At 52.4% G+C, this 2,826-nt stretch overlaps 1 protein-coding gene across 1 annotated transcript; it reads left to right on the forward strand.

Annotated features, from left to right (window-relative positions):
* The first annotated feature begins 457 nt into the window (after positions 1 to 457).
* Positions 458 to 2,326, forward strand: lingo2b (leucine rich repeat and Ig domain containing 2b). Its single transcript, XM_070842764.1, has one exon. It carries the CDS (start codon positions 458 to 460, stop codon positions 2,324 to 2,326), a length of 1,869 nt encoding a protein of 622 aa, XP_070698865.1.
* Positions 2,327 to 2,826: the final 500 nt, after the last annotated feature.

Consider the following 2,826-nt stretch of genomic DNA (forward strand, 5'->3'; position numbering starts at 1 on the left):
GAGGCAAAATACACCGTCGCACACATGCAGCAACAACTAATCCACATGGGCGTTTAGCCTCGCTGCACTCTAACGAGGGTCACTTCTCCGCATCGGGCTGAAACATCTTCTGGCCTCATGAAACATCCCCAGTTAGCCTGCAACCTTTTGTGCGAACACAGTGATGAACGGTCACATTCTTCTGCAGCTGATATTTCTCTTGCTGCGTCTTGCCCTGCTGTGAGTTTAATTCCATTATATCCACCTTGCCAGGAAAAGGGACAGTTCATTAAGGGAGAAAAGACTTGGCAGTTTAAAGAGACAAAGTGTAAAAGGTTGAAAATGTAAAACGGCAGGGGGCAAACAGAGGAAGGCGGTGCGAGTTTAGTGAGGAGCATTCTAACACATTTCCTGTTCATGCACTGTGTCTTGCAGGGCTTGTTCGTGATGGTGCTCCGTATGGACAAGAAGCTGTGCCATGACAGAGGGCAACGTGGGTAAAAGAGACATGCGACATCCAGCCCTGCACCACTGCCACCTCTTCCTGGGCGGGGCCTTGCTGCTTCTCCTGGCCAGCCCGGCTCTGAGCTGCCCCGCCCGATGTGAGTGCTCTGCCCAAAGCAAGTCGGTTAGTTGCCACCGCAAGCGCCTGCCCACTATCCCTGAAGGCATCCCCATTGAGACACGCGTTTTGGACCTCAGTAAGAACAAGTTGCGCATCATCACGCCAGACAACTTCTCTTCATTCCAGCAGCTGGAGGACCTGGACCTCAGCGACAATCTCATCAGCGTGGTCGAGCCTGGCTCATTTCGTTCTCAGCTTGCTCTCCGCTCGCTCAACTTTCGCAGTAACTTGCTTCAGCTGGTACCTGCCGGCGTGTTGTCGGGCTTGACCAATCTCACCCGCCTCGACCTCAGCCACAACCGACTGGTGGTTCTACTGGATCATGCCTTTCAAGATCTGCGCAGGTTGACGTCCCTAGAGGTGGGTGACAACGAACTGGTTTTCATCTCTCAACGGGCCTTCACAGGATTACTTGGACTCCAGAGTCTGACACTGGAACGTTCCAACCTGACTGTGGTCCCCACTGATGCTCTGGGCCACCTGCACAGCCTGGTCGAACTGCGCATGCGCTACCTGAGCATTAGCTTTCTCAAGCCGTTCTCGTTTAAGAGGTTATCGCGTCTCCGCCGACTAGAGATTGATTACTGGCCCTGGCTGGACTCGCTGCCTCCCCTCTCACTGCACGGCCTCAACCTCACAACGTTGTTCATAACCAACACTAACCTGTCTGCCTTCCCTGGCGCAGCGCTGCGCAACCTGCCCTACCTCACACATCTCAACTTGTCCTACTGCCGCATCCAGCACATCCATCAGGGAGAGCTGGGCCAACTCCCACATCTGCTGGAGCTCCGCCTCGAAGGGGCTCGTCTGGTGTCGATTGAACCTTTTGCATTTGTGGGCCTCAAATCTTTGCAACTATTGGATGTGTCACAGAACCGCCTGGACTCCCTGGAGAGGGGAGTGTTTGCCTCGCCGGACAGCCTCCAGAGGCTCTGTCTGGGTGGCAACCCATTAGTGTGCGACTGCAGATTGCTTTGGCTGCTCAATAGCCACAAGCCCCCTTCTCTGCAGATTCTGGATGTCCAGCCTGAGTGCAGCGCCCCTGAGCACCTCCTAGGGAAAACTCTCCGTGACCTCAAGGAGCCTCTGGTCTCCAGGTACATGACCTGCACCAAACCACGGATTGGACCCAACACGACCCAGCAGCTGATGGCTGATGAGGGTCAGCCCGCCCGCCTGAGCTGCATGGCAGAGGGAGCACCTCGGCCCTCAGTGGTCTGGATTACACCTCACAGACGCTACATCACAGCCAAGAGCAGTGGTAGGGTGGAGGTCCAACCAGATGGTACCCTGGAGATCAAGACAGCAGAGCTGCATGACAGCGGGGTGTATTTGTGCATTGCCAGTAACCCTGCAGGCAACGCTAGCCTGTCAGCCTCTTTAGCTGTGAAGAGCCTGGGCATTGGGGACAGATCTCACTATAGCAACAGGAGCTCAAACTATCTGACAGACTCTAACAGCACATGGGGGAATGGGACAGTACTGTACAACATGACAGTCCCTTTAGATATCAAGACTATCATTATATCCACTGCCATGGGCTGCCTGTCCTTCCTAGGTGTGGTCGTGTTCTGCTTCCTGCTTTTGTTCGCCTGGAGCCGAGGGAAAGGACGCCACAAGAGCAACTTTGATATTGAGTATGTCCCTCGCAAATCCAACGGGGCTGCAGCAGATGTGACAGAAACAAGTGGTCCACGACGGGTCAACATGAAAATGATTTGAAAACGACGACTGACTCACACGATAGCAAAGCCGAAACAACAAAATGTCCACATGTCAGCTGAAAAAGTGTTTTCTTTTTTCAGTGACAGTGGATTCGTGACGAACGAAAGTGATGTACCAATATAGTGGGTGTCAATATGACGGTGATCTAGTGATAAAGTGGGCATGTGAATATAAAAGTGATATATGAAACCGTGGACGTGTTTATATGAAATAATGTTCTCATACAGTACATTGAGTATAATACTATAACCAACATATCAATATGGGAGTGATATAGTGCTGCACTAGGCATGTGTTTCAGTGGTGATGTGATGAGTAACGATGTTGTCGACTCACCGTGACATCAAGGTGAAGGAGGGAGCCGCTGAGAGTGACGGGGGACATCTTGGCGTGGCAGTAGACCTATCATCGCTGCGACATGTCAGGACTAAATTGTCAAATACCCATATTAGCTGCAGTGTGAAAGGCGTGTGTTTCGTTCATGGGTGCGCGAGTGC

This window comes from Pempheris klunzingeri, chromosome 13, assembly GCF_042242105.1.
Source record: "Pempheris klunzingeri isolate RE-2024b chromosome 13, fPemKlu1.hap1, whole genome shotgun sequence".
NCBI classification, from domain to species: domain Eukaryota; kingdom Metazoa; phylum Chordata; class Actinopteri; order Acropomatiformes; family Pempheridae; genus Pempheris; species Pempheris klunzingeri.

Coding starts and splice junctions, on each gene's coding strand:
- lingo2b (XM_070842764.1), top strand. CDS start 458: ATGACAGAGGGCAACGTGGGTAAAAGAGACATGCGACATCCAGCCCTG.